At 33.5% G+C, this 19,024-nt stretch overlaps 1 protein-coding gene across 1 annotated transcript in view; it reads left to right on the top strand.

Annotated features, from left to right (window-relative positions):
* Nep3 (M13 family metallopeptidase neprilysin 3) overlaps window positions 1-19,024 on the top strand; it is a gene marked incomplete at its 3' end in the record, with an annotated part of 293,210 nt that overhangs the window by 178,018 nt on the left and 96,168 nt on the right. Inside the window, exons 4-5 of the mRNA XM_017609640.1 lie at window positions 11,375-11,483; window positions 11,546-11,860. Of these exons, the coding sequence (XP_017465129.1) occupies window positions 11,375-11,483; window positions 11,546-11,860 (424 nt within the window). The remainder of the gene's footprint in view (window positions 1-11,374; window positions 11,484-11,545; window positions 11,861-19,024) is intronic.

The following is a 19,024-nucleotide window of genomic DNA, read 5'->3' as shown; positions in this document are numbered from 1 at the left end:
ACGTATTCTTAAGTGACATTTCAATTGCAGTGGTACCAATAGCAATATTTTTACAGAGATGCATGGAAGGCATATTAGGGGAGTTCACGTACGGTAAGCGTGGAATTTTCAATAAAATAATTTTCGAAAGCTTATATTTTGAAAAGTTTTTAACCAATTTTCAAAGTATGGATGTGATTGAAAAAGTAATTAAAAGTCGTTTGATGTAATATTAAAATAAAATTTTTTTTATTAAAACTTTGTTTTTCTTAAGAAAGTACGTAACTAACTTTATTAAAATATATGCACAAGTTAAGAAAGAGCATATAAACACCTTTAAATATATGAATTATAATAAAAAAATCTTTGGTAATATCACTAAAAATATTAAAATATCATAAGTTAAAAGAAAAAAAGCTCCGCAGGCGAACATTTGGAAGAAAATATCGTGTGATTTTTTATTCAAAATTTTTATTTTATATTTAAGTATCAATACAGTTGTTTTATTTCGCTGTTGGCAGTTGTCCTTAAACCTATCTATATAATATTATATATCAAATGAAAGGTATTTTATACTCTTTCTAGTAAACATAGCGTTTAATATATGTAATTAATTACGAATTTTGGCAGATATTGTATTGAAAATTATGTCAAACTGCAAAAAACTTTCGTGTAGACTTAATTTGGACTACAAATATACCCCATTAAAACCTCTTAAATGAATTTTTCTGTAAACAAATGTATTTACCTAAAGAAACCAAAAATCAGCTGTTTTTGTTCACACACCGTGAATAACCCTATTGCTTCGATGTATAAGATTGGTAGTACTGATAAATTTGGTTTCATGCGAAGCATAATCAGCCTTAAGTTTTATAAACCTGTGTTACGTTTAAAAAGTTGTGCGAAGTTATGCGAAGTATTCATAATCAGACCCTTAGGTGTCTATGACATTAAGTTATTAAACAGGCTACTTAGAGGGCATACCTGTGGTAAAACATACATTAGCAAATTCAGGAGGGATGTTAGTGATATATGTGCCTTTTGTCAAGTTCAAGAATCCGCCAATCATATAATATTTAATTGTAGAAAGTACAGCAATTCCAGGAACCTATTTTCTTTTTTCACAAATTTTAATGATCTGAAAAGTTTATTGCGAACTAAAAATTATAAACTATATGAGGAACTTGTCTCCTTCCTACATCATATTGGTGGAGCTGATCATCTATAATTATAGTTGAAAGAACAAATAAAAAATAAATTAAAAAAATATAGATATATAGTTAAAAAAGAAAAAATGTACCTATATAAGTTAAAAAAAAATAATAATTATAATAATAAAAATAAAAATCAGAATTGAAAAACAAAAATATATATAGATATATATGAAAGGGAAAAGTAATTAAAAAAATAAAAATAAATAAATGAATAAACAAATGATTTTAGTATAGAAAACAGGATAATAAAATCAATGCAAGTTATATGCTAAGTGAAAAAGAGAATATAATATGTACATGCACTTATTTAAAAGAATATAAAAAGGAGGAAAAAATATAAATAAATAAAAATTAAAATTAAATTATTTTTATGCACAAAGGAAAGCCCAAGGGGCTAAAATATGTGAGAGAAACTGAAAGTTTAAGAATGTAATTCAATGTATCACTTGACAAGACTTGGTACTTAGTACATTTCTAATTTAATATATAGTATCTTTCCTTTTTCCTTTGTTTAAGGAGGGAAAAAAAGAATAGAAATATATAAGTATATAATCTAAAAAGAAAAAGTAAATTGAATTTTTATATATAATTTGTACATTTAAGTTTTCATGCAAATGTAGTAGAGTAAAAGATAATGTTTCTGTAAGCTTCCACTTCAAACCTAAGTATTACTTTAAACTTTTATGTTTCCCAATAATCATATATGTATGTAGATATATATCTGTAATTGTTTTGTTCAAATTTTGTTACCCTTCCGCTCACACGCATCGTCGGAGGAACAAATACGGAGAATCAACAATATTACTCATCGATAAATTTACATTCTCAACACAAAATTATCGAGCATAACCTGGCTAAGATTCCACCACTCAGGAGTCTTGCCATTTACTAAATGTCTTTGCGACATTTGCCATAATCAAAAAAAAAAATACTCTGCTATGTTGTTACTAATCGAGGATGCTGTTAGTAATCGTACGATGCGACGATGCTGAGTAAATTCGATACTATGGCATCGTGGTAATCGTCAGAAATGTTAGTTAATAACGTACTCGTACGATACTAACATAAACGTGCAGGCCACTGATATATACATATATTTCGATCCTGTTTTCTATTAATATTATTAATAATTATTATTCATAGCAGTCCGGTTTATAGGATTTAGTCAGAACTTACAGGAAGTCGTTCCTATTGACATAAAACCTCTAAGTGGGAACACTTTTGAGAGAGTAACTGAGCAACTGTTCCTAGCCAGAAGTTACAGGATTTAGTCCGGAGTTTTTTTCCTGTAAGTTGATGAAAAGTGCCAAACGATTAGCTGATTTGCATGTGCAAATATAAACAGAAAGCGGTGTAAACAAAGAACCTTATATTTGTAAAAAAATGGAAGTAAACAACGAAATATTTGAATATGTATAGATTTTAACAATTAGTTAGTGATATTTCAGCCAAATCAGTGTTGTACAAATGACATGTAAACAAACCGACTGACGTATTTACAGGAAATAGTGCTTTTTACGTTCCTGTGCACTTCTGCATCTGTTCTCCTTTTACTCTCACTTGAGAGAGTAAAATTGTAGTTTGACCAGTGGCGGACACAGGATTTTATTTGGGGAGGGGCAATTGGAATCGACTTGTTGAATAACGTTAAATTACAGGCATCTAACTTGATTCACAGTGGAATGACCAATCGAAGGTATATGACCTACAAGCGCATCCAACCTGCTTGAACCGCAAATAGAGGTTCTAGTAATTTTCATGAAGTCCGAATTAAAATGTTTTGTGATATAATTTTACTTTAAGTAAGTTTCATGTGGCGAATTTGGCGCAAAGTCTATTTACAGAGTCCCATGTAATAAAACAATTATACTATTTTGTAAAAAAGCACAAGATAAAAAGTTATGCTCTGGGTTTATTAAAGCAGTATATATTTGTGTATATTACATAAATACTTATTTTGTGCTTATAATAGGCATGTTTTATTCAACCATCACAAGCAAATAGCTAAATCGTGGTCAAATAAAACGAAATTAGCCTATTTCCTATGTTAGCCTAAGTTTGACAGTTGTTTGACTACAAATAGTGTCAAAGTAAGTTTTTGCCTCTTTCTGATTGGCTGAAGGAGAAAATTTCTGATGCTGAATGGCAATGCCTCTTGTTCAATATACAAGCCAAGATAGCTTTTCATAAGCCAATATAATTATGTTGGGTAAGTCCTCCATACAAAATAAGCTAATAGCTTAAATTTCTGGACAAATAAAACACGGCTAATGTCTGTCAAATGAGGGATGTAATTAAGTTACTTAACAACTTATTCGGAATTTTGATTATAATAATTTAAATTGCAAACTCAATTTTGCGCTTTCCTTTTGGGAATCTTTGTATTATCCGTTCAGTGTCAATTTCAATATATAAGGGCCTGTTTCAGTGGCAGTTTAAACTTAGATTGCCAATTGTGTGGCATATTTAAACAAAGTTTATCTGAAACCCAACAAAGTTAAAACGGCATTTAAACAACAATCCACAATTAAACTTAAGTGCCATTTAAATATTCACCTGAAATTGGCCCTTAGTATTTAGCAGCCAGCTCGGGCGTTTAAACTAAGTTTAAACCACGACAGTACACTGAAAAACTGGCCCTAAGTGTACGTGTAAAAGTGCTAGACCTATCAGTCTTTTTTTATTCATGGTACTATGGAACCATGTTTTTAACCGGCGAAGGGTAACTTCTTTCTGAAGTAGCGTTACTAGCTAGAAGTGTAGTCAGAATGCGGAGAATTTTGTTAATCAACGGAAACGCATATTCGTCGTCCCATTTACCAAGAACTTCTGCTACTGATTTTAGGTATGGCTTTTCGCTTACCTCATTTGTTCATCGTTCAGACCACAATTTATATTCTCCTTCCAAACTGATAGCGTCTTTTTGTAGCGTATTATATTCCCAAATTTTATATGTATGGAAGTAATAGTTCAACTCAAAAATGTTTGTGTGATGTATATTTCGGCAATCTTTCTCGGAGATCGAGCTAAACATTATGCAATAGCGGTATAAATATTATCTTTCGATAATAATCTTCAGCGCTAGATGCCGATAATTAGCCGGAAAATTTCATCTATCCGCTCTCCGAGGAAGGACAATGTCCAAATAGTATAATTCCTTAGCGATATTGGTAACTAACGCGGCAAGCGCTTTTTCTACGTATTTTGCTGTTATCCCCCTACGAATGTCTGGTTACACATTGTAGTAGTATCAAAAAGTTTGATTCGACATGCATACATATAGTTCTTATCAAAACTTTACGACACTCACATATTGGCAAGATTTGACCATTTGTTTTAATTTTTTTTAGTTGTAATTATTGTTTTTTAAAGGTATAGCATATTTTTAACAGAAAACATATAAATCCAAGTTTCAGTCTTTGTGCAAAATTAAAAAAGAAATCAACAAACTATGTAAAAAATTCGAGCTTTTTAATTCGATTTTTTAGAAACATTTTGAGTATACAGTTTTTAGCCCAATTTCAAGTACCATTGTTTTTTTTCCGTCGAATGTGTTGCACATTTTCTCCATATAACAAAAAAATCGTCGAAAATGTTTTGTATGGAATAAAATGGCTAACAAAACAAAAATCGGTTACTTTAAACTTGCAGTATAATAGAATGGGCTAAAAAAGTGCTTAATATTTCTTAAAAATCGAATTAAAAAGTTTGAAATATTTACGAAAGTTTGTTGATTTTTTTAAAACGTTGCAAAGAGATTCAAGCTTGGATTTGTATGTTTTTTTTGTTAAATATTATATTATATTTTTATAAACCAATTATAAATATAAATTCATAGTATTTGCATACCCCTTGTTGTAATTTTTTAATTTAAGAGATTTACATGCTTTCTTATTCTATAAATAATCTTGTGCAAGCCTAAAAGAGGGATTATGATTGAAGGCTAAAAAATTTTATTTTTTTTTAATTTCTTTTAAAATTTTTCGTTCAAGGTAATACATATATTTTAACCGAAATTTTTTGGCCATTTAGCACGTTTTGCGATAAATTCAATAATATGTATGTCAGTTCGCGCTCTGCCCGGTCTTAAACTAAGTCGACTACCTAATCCAATTCATAACAGAGTAAAATCATTTAATAATAAAGTTAAAATATTTGTTTCTGCCGCAACTAAATTCTCCATCTCCACGATTTTGACCAGTAAATTACTTAACTTCGACGATTTTTATCCGATTTTATTGCATAAGGTATCAGTTTGTTAAAAAAAATGTATTTAGACAAATACTAAATATTTGGCAGCTTTCGTAGAAATTTTTAAAATAGCGATGCTCAAAGTTGAAAAAATTTAAAAATAATAGGTTTTCAAATTTTGCCTGATGAAAACTTGCAACAAGCAAAGTCTCTTAATATACTGTTATATTTACATATTTTCAAAGGTCTTTAAATTAAAACAAATCTGATTTTTAAAATCGAATGAAATATTCAACCGGTTAATAGCGCGTCATGTACGAAAATAACGACTTTTTAATAAAAAACAAAAAAATGTTGTGTTCAGGGACTATAACAAACCCTTTTTCGTGTCGCATTCGACCCTACCAACAACCTACACTAAGTTTTGTTTCGGATGCATTTCTTTTTTTGTTGCACCGGGTAACTGGGCGTTAACACTTTTGCGTCTGACCTTCTACTCAATATGTGTTGTGCGTCCTAACATTATAACGCAAATGGAGGGACCTACGATTTTACGCCGCCTCCGAACATCCACATTTTCTCAAACTGCCAAGTGGCTTTAAAAGCTTCCGACACATTCAACTCGGAAAATATAGTGAGTTTTCGCAAATCGCAGTGGGTTAACGAGATTCCTCGTGGCACCACAACGTGCTCAATGGTGGGCCTAAGTGTGCCGTTGTGTCTACCGGCAGCCACTTCAACCTAACCTAACATTTTATATCCTTCAAATTAAAAACGAAAGCATGTGCTATAATTTTTAACCCAATTTCAAATAAATATCAGTAATTGTTTTAATTTTTGTTTACTTTTCTGACGTTCGACTATATGGAGGCAGGTGGAAATAATAGTACACCTGCACCGATTTCACTGAAACTTGACATGTGCTCTAGTTTTACTTAGAAATAGAGAATTATGAAATTTTGTAAAGATGGAATAATTGCCACGCCCTCTACTCTTGTGGGCGGAAACATTAAATCTCATCCGATTTCGATGAAATTTAGTTTGTAGTCTTTATTTTATTAGAAAAACCTAAATTTAATAATTTATTTTTGAGCTTTAGGCCGTATGTTAATAAAACATTAAATGTTTTTCTGCTTTATTTATTTAGATGCCTTCAGACTGAAGGCGAAATATCGACCAAAATAAAACTAAAAAGTAAATAAAGCAGAAAAACATTTAATGTTTTACTTAACATACGGCCTATAGCTCAAAAATAAATTATTAAATTATACTAAACGGCCAATAAGCAACACAATCATGAAAAACCTAAATATAAAATATGGGGAAGATTGGATTACTATAACGTTCAAAACTCACAAAAAATGTGGGCGCAGTCATTAAATGCGATGGAATTTTGGGTAATTTTTGTTTCCTGCTTTCCACTCTCAGAAAACAAAGGTTATACAATAAAATGACTTAGGTGTCAATACTCGCTTTTTTCCCAATATCTGGTGGGATTTTTTCATTGTTCGAAAAATTCTTTTCGCTAAATTATGCAAAAAGAAGCTGAAAATCAAAAACTAAGAAAATTAAAAATTACATTCGAAAACTACATAAAATTCTCTAAAATATTAGTCTAATTTCAAGACCTGACGGACCGGTACTCACACTTTTTTTTACTAATAATCTTTAGCATCTACATTTCAAAGTAAATTTTTTGGTAAGAAAATAGGAAAATACCAAATAAATGATAAATACCTTCACCTGAATATTCCATGACATTTAGATAATTAATAACAGTTGAAAAAGAAACACTTTCTGTAATGGGTTCAGCGCCAAATGCAGCTAAACTGATTAGACGGTATCGCGCCCGTTCCCGTATTTTTTTGGAAATGTATCGTTCGTGAAGAAGGGGGGTAAGTAAATAATGTAAAATTTGGTACTTATGACTTTTACTATTCCCTCTCTAAGTCAAAGCGTTTTTTTTACCAACTGTCACCATGACTTTTTTCTACCTGCCTCCATATAGTCGAAACACTGTGCGCCGTCGGGTTTTTTTTGCTGGGGATGTATTTTGGATGTATTGATATGAACTTCTGTTCTAAAACTTTGCTTTGAGGCTAAAAGATGTATAAATATGCCACAAAAATGGTTCCAAGATGAGAGCAATTAGTTGTTTCCCATATAAACGCCTAATAATGATTAAGTTCCGTGTTTTCTTTTATTACTTAATAGAAAAGCGCACCAAATAAATGTTACCGGTTTTAGTAGGACTTAAAAAATACATTTGTTTTGCATTTTCTCGTTTAAGGTAATTTATTTTAACCGAAATGTTACGTGTTCCCAACTATAATCTGAGCAACAGTTCCTGGAATATTGTGTCTTAGTATCAGTGATGGAAAATGAGTGTGCATTGTGCCATTTTCGGCCCTTTCGGAAGCAGCCTTAAGCATAATCGACTGATTTTCGGCACTATATTTGCGTAACTCAAGCAGTGGTGCCACTTTGTGAGTAATTCCTCAAAACGTGACGAATTTCGGGAGCGCTTGAGTATTTTTTGAGGATTTTTATTTTGAGGAATTTTCCCTCGATATATTAGCAGACAACAAATGAAACCATGTTTTACACAAGATAGTTGTTAAATCGCACTGCAAATTTTTGAACAAAAAACTTTCCGAAGTTTTATAAAGGGCGAAATACACCACACAAGCGGCTTGTCAAACATTCTTCAAACCTACTTTTCCCATTTCGCCATACACCGTGCAAACATGACTCGTTCAAGCAAAGAATTTTAGTTTTCTTCCGGTTTACAATGTAAAAGGGTTTGGTTTTCTTCGATTTTTCTCTCCTGCGTCCTCATTCGGTAAAAATTCCGTTGCGGTTTGATCAAACGTCAACATGGTAGCCAGAAACCAAAAAATTTTGATTTTTGTTCACATTTCCCTCAAATGGCTTGTCAAACCTTCAAAAACCACATACACATCTTAAACAGCTTTAATCAAAGAGATATTTCGCTTGGTTTGTCGGGCCGCGTGTGTTGTATTTTTCGCTCTTAAGCACTATTGCATTTGTTGCTAAATATTCAAAATGTTATCGATAATTTTTTTCATTCCATCGTTCTATTTTCCACTTATTTTGAACTTGCAAAATCTCGATAACGAATTGTTTTACCATAAGGATATTCATATTGATTCTTCATTAGATCCAGAAATTTATAGGAAAAAAGTTTTTGAATTAAAGGATTATTCAGGTTCATATAAGTTTCCGAATTAAACAAATTATTGCATTACTTATATAGCCATTTTCTAATGCTTCAGTAGAACGTATATTCAGTAGTTTAAAAATGTTCAGGACAGACTTGAGGACCAGATTGAGCACTGATATAGTTGCAGCAATATTATATGCAAACCAAGGCATAAAAAATAACGGTGATACTTTGTTTGAACCGCAAAAACAAATGTACCAATTGAATTGGAGAATGTAATTAATTTTTGTGCTAAGTACCTGTAAATAGTAAATGAGAAAATTTTGAGTAATTTGTTGGGATTTTGAGGATTTTTCATTTGTTTTTGATGAATTTGATATATTTTTTGTGGCAACACTGAACTCAAGGCAAGTATCTAATAAATATTTAAAATAAAATAAATATTTTAATATATATTTTATTTTATTTTATTTTTATAATCTGAGCAACAGTTCCTGGAATATTGTGTCTTAGTATCAGTGATGGAAAATGTGTGTGCATTGTGCCATTTTCGGCCCTTTCGGAAGCAGCTAGCACCTTAAGCATAATCGATTGGTTTTCGGTACTATATTTGCGTAACTCAAGGCAAGTATCTAATAAATATTTCTTTCGGACCCGCAATTAAAAAAATTGTTTTTTTACTTTTTATCGTATATGCTTAAACTGATAAATAATATAGACATAGAAATGCAAGCAAAAGAAGCTCGCATTCACATTGTGTATAACCGCTTACAATTTTCGCTTCAACAAATTTGTCGCGATTTTATCTCTAAAGCAAATATTGAGTCACCTTTAATATATACTTTAGATTTAAATAATCATATACCCAATTAGATATTTTTTGTGGAACAGGTGCCGAAATATCTCTTAATAAAGAAAATTTTACAGAAACTGAAATTAAAATTGTTTAATTAAACGCTTTACAATTTGATGTTACGATTTGATGAAACGATTTTGTGCTAAAAATATATATTTTTAGACTTGAATGCTTAGTATTTATTTTTTCAAACGTACAAAATTACATTAGCGCGTATTGTGGCTTATTTGTATTTTCGAGGTGTTAGCTATTGGTGCTAATAATTTTATAATTTTTTGTTATTTTTATAATTTTCTGGAATCGTGATAAGGATTTCCAGATTGTGAAAATCCATGCACGAGTGGAATATATTATAAAATTGTTAGATTTAGGCATGCACGCCTTTTTTAACAAAGGCAATTAGTTTGATAGATTGTAATTGAAATCTTAGATTATCCATTAAAACAACTGTGAACAATTCGGATTTCCGTGTTTTCTACAGAAATGTTGCCTTATGTGGTCCAGAATACCCTTTGCGTCTCTATTTAGTTATGGTTTGGCGAAATAATTTAAAGAATATCATCAGAGAACGAGCAAGAGAACGCAAACAAACAACAGCAACGTTTCGGTATCGTTTAGTTTCGCTCATACAAGGTAACGAAACACAACAGATTCAAATCACTCGGAAGCATTTGCAGGATCGATTACTAAAATACCGGCATATTTTGTTTAATTTTCCTTGTCTCTTCCCTGACAAGACACCAAATTTTGATGAACCATCTTGTTGCGAACTGTTTGAGAAATATATATCCATTTTATATGATTAGGTGCCAGAAATATGGACAAGTGAAGTTTAACTTTGGAAAAACGCATCGCTGGTATAAATATATTGAAAATTTATTTAAATTTTTGAGTATTTGTAACTACCTCACAGGTGGTCCCATATTAATTTGGTTTGAATCCGATCATCGGATCATGAATAAATTAACGATAATCTTAAATTTTTATATGAGAATTGAAGTCGGTTTTGTTTTTTACCTCCCTTTTATTAGCTCGGGATGTAACTATGTAATATTGATACGCCTAAAAGATGCAGCGATTTCTATTCTCAAGTTACATACCTGATGATAGTACGAATGGAAATTACAATAGCGAGGTTTTAGTTTTTTAAACTATAATTTTATTGCCTAAATATTACTTGTGTCTTATATGTACGACTCCGCGAATGAAAGAACGTTTTCAACTATGCGCCGCCTAAAAACTTATTTGAGATCAGCTACGAAATAAGATCGTCTCAATGTGCTAGCTTCTCTCAATATTCTTCGCAATCTGGATGTTAATGTTGACTCAGTATTAAAAGAATTTGTATTTGTGGTGAATTATACCTTTGTGTTACGTTTGCAGATTTTTTGGGGATGTATCGATGAGCTTTTGTGCTTTTGTGCTTTCAATACATGCTCAAAATGTGAATGTGTAAGTGTGGGCCGACACTGATTTAGATTATTCAGCATATTGCATTTAATTGTGGATATATTTCATCAAACAAATAGTGATGAAACGAAGAATAAAACTACTCATCGATAATTACTATTAGTGCTGCCATATGATATAATTTCGATACGACAATTATGTATTAGTAGAAATGGTAAACTCTCAAGAAGTGTTTACACTGAAATTTTTAATTGTCTATGTAACTATCTTCAAAGTTGAGAACCAGTCAAATTTGCACATAAAGAAAAATCGTCATTGGGTCACAGAACTCGTCAAAACGTCATGGCCCCCCTTGCGGCCGGGCCTGTGTGATATTTTCGACTATAATAGCATCGACATAGGGGTTCAGGCTTAGCAAATGTGATGTAAAAATTTGCTCCCTACCGTTAAGGACCACCCTAATCTATATATTTATGTATTATATATATATGTATATGAGGTACTAAATTTTGAGTACGTATTTTTTCTTCTTTCCCCTAGCAAACGAAGTTCCGTGTCTCAATGAACATTGCATATTTGCAGCTAATGAAATATTGAGATCTATTGACAGAAGAATCGATCCATGCGATGATTTTTATGCTTATGCGTGGTAAAGAACACATTTATGGCTTAACAAACTCTCACTTCCTTAATTAATTCTTTATCCGACAGTAATAATTGGATAAGAAATAATCCAATTCCAGAAGGCAAATCAACATGGGGTACTTTTGGAAAATTAGAACAAATGAATCAGCTAATTATACGAAATATATTAGAGAAACCACTGAAGGAATATAAGTCAGAGGCTGAAAAGAAGGCAAAAATTTACTATGAATCTTGTTTGGATAAAGAAGAAGAGATGGAGAAATTGGGTGCTAAACCAATGGTTGATTTACTGTGGAAAATCGGCGGCTGGAATGTGACAAAAAGTGGATTTAACATTGAAAAATGGAATTTGGCTCATACGTTGAAAATTTTACAAAACAAGTACGTATTCTTTATAGAAATATATGGGCAAATCTAAAAAACAGGTAACCTTTGCGTTGTTTAGCTATATTTTCATTGTTGTAAACTATATCAAGCTCGTTGCTTTTGGATATAATTCATAGACGTATACTTGAAGCCATGATAAAAACATAACAAGGTAAAACCATTGAGAGGCAATCTGACGTTTGCCAGCAATGTAATTTAAAAATTCAAAACTCAAACTCACACACACATTCCCATTTTCAATCTCAAACAACAACAATTGTGAACAATTTAATTTTTTTATTCTCAATTTTATATGATTTTAAAATGCTGGCAAACGTCAGAAAAAAATCATGGCCGACGAATTGAGAGAATGAATGAATTTACCTTGTAATGTTTTTATCAAGTTTGAAGCCTTAAAAATATTTTGAATCAATTTGTTGCATAACTTTTGAGTTATAGATGTTTTCATTCAAAAAAATATTAAAAACAAGTGAATTTTTTGTTTAAATTTTAAGAGGTGAAAAGTAAATTATGTCATAACTTTTGAAGCACACCATATACTGGTTTGAAATTTTATGGGCAATTAGTACTTATGTGGACACTTCATATGTAGTAGGTAACTATAAAGTGTGCTTTAAAAAATAACTAAATGGCAAGTAACTCCAAGTTTGTAACTCTACTTTTCACAATTTTCAAAATTTTCGGTTTATACTTTTTGAAGCGTTTCATTTTAAAAACTTCTACAAACAATTACGAATGATTTGATACCTTAGCAAGAGGAGTGCTTTCAGAACAAACCAACGTTTAAAGATAAAATATTCTGCGATCTTGAGCGTAATTTTTATTCCAAAAACATATTAACTGAAGGCATATTTGGAAAATACGTCGAAACGATCTAATTCTTTTTATAACTACTAGTCATTATAACGTTACGTACTCCTGTAAAATGCTTCAAACAAATTTTCTGTAGAAGTGTGTAAAACTTTTAATGATGCTCCTTCTTGTAGTCAGAATATTTGGAGCGTGGTATCAAATCAACTTGCTTTCGACAAAGGTTCTGATCTTTTGCAGATATTTTAAGCCTAATCCGTTTTGTCATCTGAGAGGACTTTTTTCAAAAAGTTCTTTAAGAAACTATTTTTATTCATAAAAAATACCATGTTTGGAGGCATTTTCAAATCGGTCCAGCTCGCTTAAATCTTAATATTTTTCCGAAATGTTTTGGTGGACATCTTAAAATATAATAAATTTTGCAATCTCGGCGGAAAAACCGCAACTATTTTTGGTGATGCAGTATAATGTACATGCTTATGTGAAAAACGGAAAACTTGCAGTCCCGAATCGCAAGCCAATATTCATAAGCACTTATACCTCTTGTACGTATACAAAACACCCAGTAGGAAAAATTTGCTCAAAGTTCTACGCTGCCCAGTAGGAAATTTATAAGCGGAAAAATGTTAACGTTCTAACGCAATCTGTGCGAATTTTTCGGTAATTTTTTAAATTTTGCGGCCCCAGCAAAGTTTAGTAACCCCTTTCAGCTACCCAGTAAAAGGAAACCAAATTTTACGTCAAAAGTGTAAAGGGAAAGTGCGTTTGCACTATTATTAGCTGCTGTAATACCTTAAACATCCCGTGCCTAACGTACAGTTTCGGTACTGTTTTCTTAGTTTCTCTCCGTTTTCTGCCCCTAAACGAAAACCAAAACGGTTTTTTTTCTCTGGTTTTTTCTTGTAAAACAAATTTTGTCACACGTCACTGATAACCCTTTCTCATACGGCAAATTTGTTTAATAAAGCAGAAAGCTATTCACTTATTTCCTCAAATTCCGTTGTTTGATTTCTCGGTCGCGAATCTACTCCAATTCTTTTATAATGCCTCTCGAAAGAAGCCCAAAAAAGACCTCCTTAGATGTCGAGTTTTTTACGCAAACTGATGCGCCAAAGACTCCGGAGATAGAAATTCACTCGGAAAACCAAAAAAGGTAACACCGAGTGTAACGGCGTCACGTAACCAAAAGGAACGCGATTATGACTTATTCATGGTACATTTCTGTACCAAATTTTCTTCACTCTCCATAGATGGACTAACGGTGCCCTTGCTGAAATATTACCGGGAGGACATAGACGAATACTATGCGGAAGTTAAGCGAGCATATCGGAAGGTGTCGTTGGCTGCAGATGGCGAACTACCCCCAACGTTCCTGGCTACTAGGCCAGGAATAAAATGGAGCTGTGCAAGGAGCGGGCACACAACGTCATGGCCCAAATTTCGGATCTTATGGACGTGCAGATGGCCCAAATGTGCGAAACGTCTCGTGTAGCAGAGAAACCCCCTTTTCCGGTAAAGGAGCAGGAAAATACCATTAGGTGCCTGAATGTCCCACCCTGTGACAACTTTCTCCGGAGGTTACGAAGAGTGACCATCCTTCCGTGACATGTTCACGGCAGTTTATATTAATCACCCCAAACTTACCCCTGGCCAAAAATTGTATCATCTCCGATACAAAACAACCGGTTAAACAATACGGTCTTTGTGGTGAAAACTTTATGCTTGCATGGAATTCCCTCAAGTCCCGATATGAAAACAAAAGAATCCTGGTCGACAAACAGATTAAAACTCTTCTTTTTCTATCCCAAGTGCATTTTGAAAACAGCGAAGCATTACAGACGCTTCGAAATTCCATCGACAATTCTCTGTCTGTCTTAAATTCTCAAGGCGTCCCGACAGAGTATTGGGACCCAATCCTGGTATACATGTGCTCGTCGAAGCTACCCCAAGAAACGTTATCTTTGTGGGAATAATCCCTAATTTCTCGCAAAGACCTCCCAACCTGGGAGCAAATGAACGAGTTTCTTACAAAACGATATGAGGTAGTAGAGCGACTTCACGGCATGAAACAAATCAGGCCCGGGTTTGTTCAGAATCGGAGTCACAACAGAACTCAAAACTTTTATGTTGAAAGCAACACGACGAACCCTTGTCCTATGTGCAATGGAAATCATCCCCTTAGATTTTGTTTCGAATTCAAGAAGTTGTCTGTGCGTAATAGATATAAGGTGGTCCGATAAAATCAGCTGTGCGAAAACTGCTTCTCATTCTCCCACTTAGAAGTGACTGCTAAAGTCAAAATACGTGCGCAGTTTGCCATAGAAACCATCATTCGTTACTCCATGTGACCACTCACAATGATCAAAGCCAACAGGAAAAAACCGTATCGCAAGCATCCAACCGCCAAACACGAAATCCGGCAGCTCAAGGAAACCATAACAGATCACAAACACCCACAAACGCGACTAACAATTCTCAGTCACCCACCACAGGTGCAATCCATGCACACAGTAAACGAAGGAAAAACTCTACTTCCAACAGCTCTCGTCTTAATAGAGCAAGTCGGAGTACTGCATAAGGTTCGAGCTCTCATCGACCAAGGTTAACAAAAAACTTTCATCACCTCGAAAGTGAAAAATCGCCTAAGGCTCCCCACCCGAAAGGCCCAATACGAAATTTCCAGAATCAAAATTCCAGCCATATATGTTCCGTGAAGCAATCGTCCTTCCACAATTGACTAGACTTCTTCCTACCTTCAGTATTGAAAAACCCGATTGGAATCAATTCGCCATGTTGGACTTCTCAGACCCCAACTATTTCCAGCAAGCCCAAATCGATATGATTATCGGCAGTGATCTGATCCCTCAGATCATGCTCAGTGTTATACATCGCAACATATGTGGAAGCCTGCTCGCGCAAAATACCATATTTGGATGGATCATAAGTGGACCCATGAATTGTGAAGTGTCAGTGTTCTCGACACAAGTGGAAGAAGTTTCTAACGAACTCCTAGTACACAACTAAGACAGTTCTGGGAGCAAGAAGAACTGTATCACCCTGTACCGATCTCAGAAGAGGATATAGCATGCGAGAACTACTACCAAAGGACCACATATAGTGGGCCAGATGGTAGATATATGGTGAGACTCCCCTTCAAATCAAGTTTCCCAAACTTGCATGCGTTAGGCCAATCCCGTAGCTATGCCTACAGCCAGTTGATCAGTATGGAGAAAAATCTCGCCTGAAAAGGCAATCTCAAAGCCATTTGCGACGAGGTCTTAGAAGAATATCTTACGATGGATCACATGGAACCATGGAACCAACCAACTCGCAAGAAGTCGCCTCCGATATCAAATATTTCCCCATTTTATTTGCCACATCATGCTGTAGTCGGACCTAATAAAACAACTACAAAGGTGCGCGTTGGTTTTAACGGCTCTAGGAATAATAGCTCTGGGTATTCCCTCAACGATATCCTGCACGTTGGTCCCGCTCTTCAATCCGATCTAATGTCCCTGATATTACGGTGGCAATTATATCAATTCGTTTATAATGGAGATATAGAGAAGATGTGCCGACAAATCCGTGTTCATCAAGATGACCAACTCAAGAATTCAAGACTTTAGGCTGGAAACGGTTACATTTGGAGTAAACTGCGCTCCATTTCTAGCCATTAGAACCCTTCAACAATTGGCTAAGGATTCACGCAACAGGTTCCCACTCGCTGAACAAGTGCTTCAGCGAGACACTTATGTAGACGATATTTTACCAGGCAGGTATACAATTCCAGATTCTGTGAATAAATTATCGGAAGTAATAAAGGCATTTATGAACATTGAAACACAGTGTATACAACTGTGTTTGTTTAACCTTTATCTCGAAAACCGAAGCCAATCTGGTAAACCGGAGGATGCCATTGAATTTAGAATGTCCCAATTAAGTAAGTTCAGCTTTCAAAATCATTTCTGCAAATTTAAAACTTGCACAGTGTAATTAGAACCCAGCTTATTCATTATTCATTATTAAGAGATTACGAATAGAATCATATATAAAACGTAGGTGTGCCCACAAACTAAAGAATTAAACTTTTTGTTTTGGAAGTGTACCTGTTTCTTAGATTTGACCATATAAGTATTATGGAAATCAAAATTCACAAATATATAAACACATATGTACATGGGTATGTATATTTGAACCTGATATGATTAATGTAAGGGTGTACATTAGGCTACGATGCAAGGAAGTTTCAAATTATCGCTTCAAAAGCTTACTTCGATAGGGTTTCGGCTTCATACAAATTTCCGGCTCTTCTTCTTAGCTGGCACCACAACCCATGGGTGCCCAGTCGGAGGATATTGTTACTGGAACATCGTCTGGCGTCGCCACCCCCAAAAACAGCTAAAATTATGCTTTCTTCTTAACTTTTTAATACGTAGCCCGATTTAGAATTGTGATTCTGTGTGCGCTAGCCGCACATAGACCGGTAGGTCCTTAGCGTTGACAGTGGGAACTGGCATAGGTAGTGAGAGAACTTTAAAATGCATCGTTTTGAAAAAGGATTGTTGATTGTTTTATCATTTTTATATAAAATTAAAGGCAAGTCTGCTAAGTCCAGAAGAGGCATCGAAAATTCAACAAGCAACTTGTCAACAACAACAACAACAACGTATCTCTATTTCTACCCATCTAAAAATTCTATTATAGTTACCATTGCTTTCTACATTTTACTTTAGGGCTTTAGAGACAAGAATTATGTTTCAAAAAACTTAATTTATTCATAAAATTACATGCCAAATACAAAAAAAAATTGTGATGAGGGAAGCAAAATAATTTCGGGGTACACGTATGATATTTCGTGGAGGCCCTAAAGATAATCCATAAAATTGTTCTAGAGTGATCCTGGTCATATACTGCATATAACAAAATTGAAGATAAACTCATAAAAGAATCAATTATTGGACCCTTACCAGTGTGCAAACCTCTACCACATATGTGGTAGATCTACCACATATTTTTTAAAGTTCAAAAACATCTACCATAAAGGCTTAAAATCTACCACATTTTTAGACAGAACCAAGGCGAATTTATATAAGGTGGTGTTGTTTCATTAGCTGTGAGTAGCGTTTGATTGTTAAAATTTTATATTTCGCTAGTGAGTGAGTGAGAACGTGAGAGTGTTTGTATTTTCTGTCGCCCTTTTTCCTTGGGCGGAGAATAGCTGAAATTTGACAATGGCCCGCTAAAAGCAAAAACAAAATACAAGTAATTGTTGTATTTGTTGAATCGATACCACCTTATATATTCGCCTTGGACAGAACATTTTTTTACAATTTTCACATAACTCTAAAATTTTAACTCAATTCTAATACGAAATATAAAAATTAATCAATAAATTTTTAAAACGGTACATCATAAATTTTTGCTTTAAATATATCTGTGCCTTAACTTTTTAGTATTTCAAAAATCCGCATATTTATATTTGCTAAAGTATTATGCAATGGAAAATAATTTGGTGGATTTTTTTGCATAAATAAATCTGTAGGATTTTTCTCAAATTAATGAAAATATTTTTTTCTTCATGATTATATTCCCTAACTAGAAAACTAATGTTATACCTGTTTTTGCATCAATTGCGTTGAATTTGTACGATCCACTAGCACTTATATTTCCCGATCTAATTTTTGAGTTGGGCCTCTTTTGACGACAGTGTGCGATATGTTTGTATACCCAATATAAATATGAATTGGAAAACCTAACACATCTTATTCAAATCTACCACATTTTTTCCCGATTCTACCACACTAAAATAAAAAAGGGTTTGCACACTAGGGTGGTCCAAAAATGCATGTAAAATTGTAAAGTGGCAATTTTTTTGCTCTCACCCCCTAGGATTGTTCTATACCGATAAAAAATACACCCTCATTTTACAACGCTTTTATCAACTTGCAATGTTGTGGATCCAGAAGCTTTCAATGTTGTGTGTCCGACACCAAAGCAAAGCTTTGAAAAGCTCCTATAAAAAAGCATAGTGAATAGGGCGACATCTGTAGTGAAGTAGTGCATAGGGCGATAGCTGTAGTGAATAGGGCGAGGTAGATGACATCTAGATGCCGCCCTATGTACTACGTTTGCTACAGCGGAAATAGACGACACGTCATTCTTTAAATAAAATTAATTGGTGCTCGTTTGTATGTACATACATATGTAAATGCATGTGTGTGCACCTTTCTATTAATATCGTTGAATTATTTTAATATCTATTGCAAAATTTTATTCAGACAGGACTAAAAAGTAGAAAATAAATAATATAAAAAAAACTTTTTAATATACAACGCTTTTATAAATGGA

Source organism: Rhagoletis zephyria, unplaced genomic scaffold, assembly GCF_001687245.7.
Source record: "Rhagoletis zephyria isolate East Lansing unplaced genomic scaffold, Rhagoletis_zephyria_1.1 Rzeph_scaffold_00241, whole genome shotgun sequence".
Lineage (NCBI taxonomy): Eukaryota > Metazoa > Arthropoda > Insecta > Diptera > Tephritidae > Rhagoletis > Rhagoletis zephyria.
Note: the sequence above shows the minus strand (reverse complement) of the source record. Positions and strands in the feature narration are given on the sequence as shown.